The sequence below is a fragment of the Perkinsus marinus genome, assembly GCF_000006405.1.
Source record: "Perkinsus marinus ATCC 50983 genomic scaffold scf_1104296928396, whole genome shotgun sequence".
Taxonomy (NCBI): Eukaryota; Perkinsozoa; order Perkinsida; family Perkinsidae; genus Perkinsus; species Perkinsus marinus.
In genome coordinates, this window is record NW_003216809.1 from 1 (window position 1) to 935 (window position 935).

Genomic DNA, 935 nt, shown 5'->3' on the forward strand with positions numbered 1-935 from the left:
GTGTGGTACGTATGTATAGGGTTAGTGTATGTCGACAGGTACCCTCTCTCGCCGTATAAGAGGTTACGCCCGTCGTCGTTACATCATTACCCCGAGGTGTCTAATGTCACAGGGGAACGTATCAATTGGTATAGCAAGGATCCGCAGTCCGGTGAGGTCTCTACTGTGCTTGTCTGGTTGGTCATGCTGATTCAACAGGATATGAGGGAGCTAAGATGTTCGGACCGCATACTATCGAGTTGGATGGAATGCCCATGGGACGCACGCCGGAGTATATGCAGGAGCGACTGAGGAGATTCTTTTCTAAGTTCGGCATAGTGAAGATCTGCCGTGCCATACCGCATGAGCTGGATCCCTACCAATGCCAGGGCAAGGCCTACGTCACCTTCCGAGATCGGGTACCGACTTAGATTAGGCTCTCTAGGGATGGTCTGATGATGCATTCCTGCTATTCCTGTTAGAGTAAGAATGCTTTCCTCAGCGATCGGTTTTCCGAGCCCTGAAAGCACCCCTGAAGTTCCCGGCATCACTACATGATAAGTTTGTGAGGATGAGAGACTTGGACACGGACAAGAGGTATCTTGACGTTGGACGCATGCGATGAATCTTCACTGTGCGCCTTTTGTAAGGAATGACCCTTTGTATCTGGTGAAATCGGAGCATAACAATCAGCAGCTTGTCTCGGTCGCCCGACAGCTCCACCAGATATTACTGAGGGAGGGACCTCGGCCGTTGAGCACTGTCTGGCAAGGCGTCATGGAACAGGAGTTCAAGACTGAGCGGGTGTGGTGGTGGCTGGTGAGGCGCGGGTTCGATCCCTGCATCCTGCATTTTAGTTGAGAACGGCAGACCATTGTGTGATACAACGGTTTGGATCGTGGAAGGACTTCTTGGCGTCGGAAGGGATGAATCACATAGTCCACTGTGATGAGAGG

General features: G+C 51.7%; 1 protein-coding gene across 1 annotated transcript; it reads left to right on the top strand.

Annotated features, from left to right (window-relative positions):
* Positions 1–38: 38 nt before the first annotated feature.
* Positions 39–783, top strand: Pmar_PMAR026214 (conserved hypothetical protein; the record flags this gene model as incomplete). Its single annotated transcript, XM_002788319.1, has 4 exons — positions 39–151; positions 199–398; positions 482–576; positions 630–783. Coding segments are annotated over 4 exons (562 nt in total), but the record flags the coding sequence as incomplete, so codon positions are not given.
* Positions 784–935: the final 152 nt, after the last annotated feature.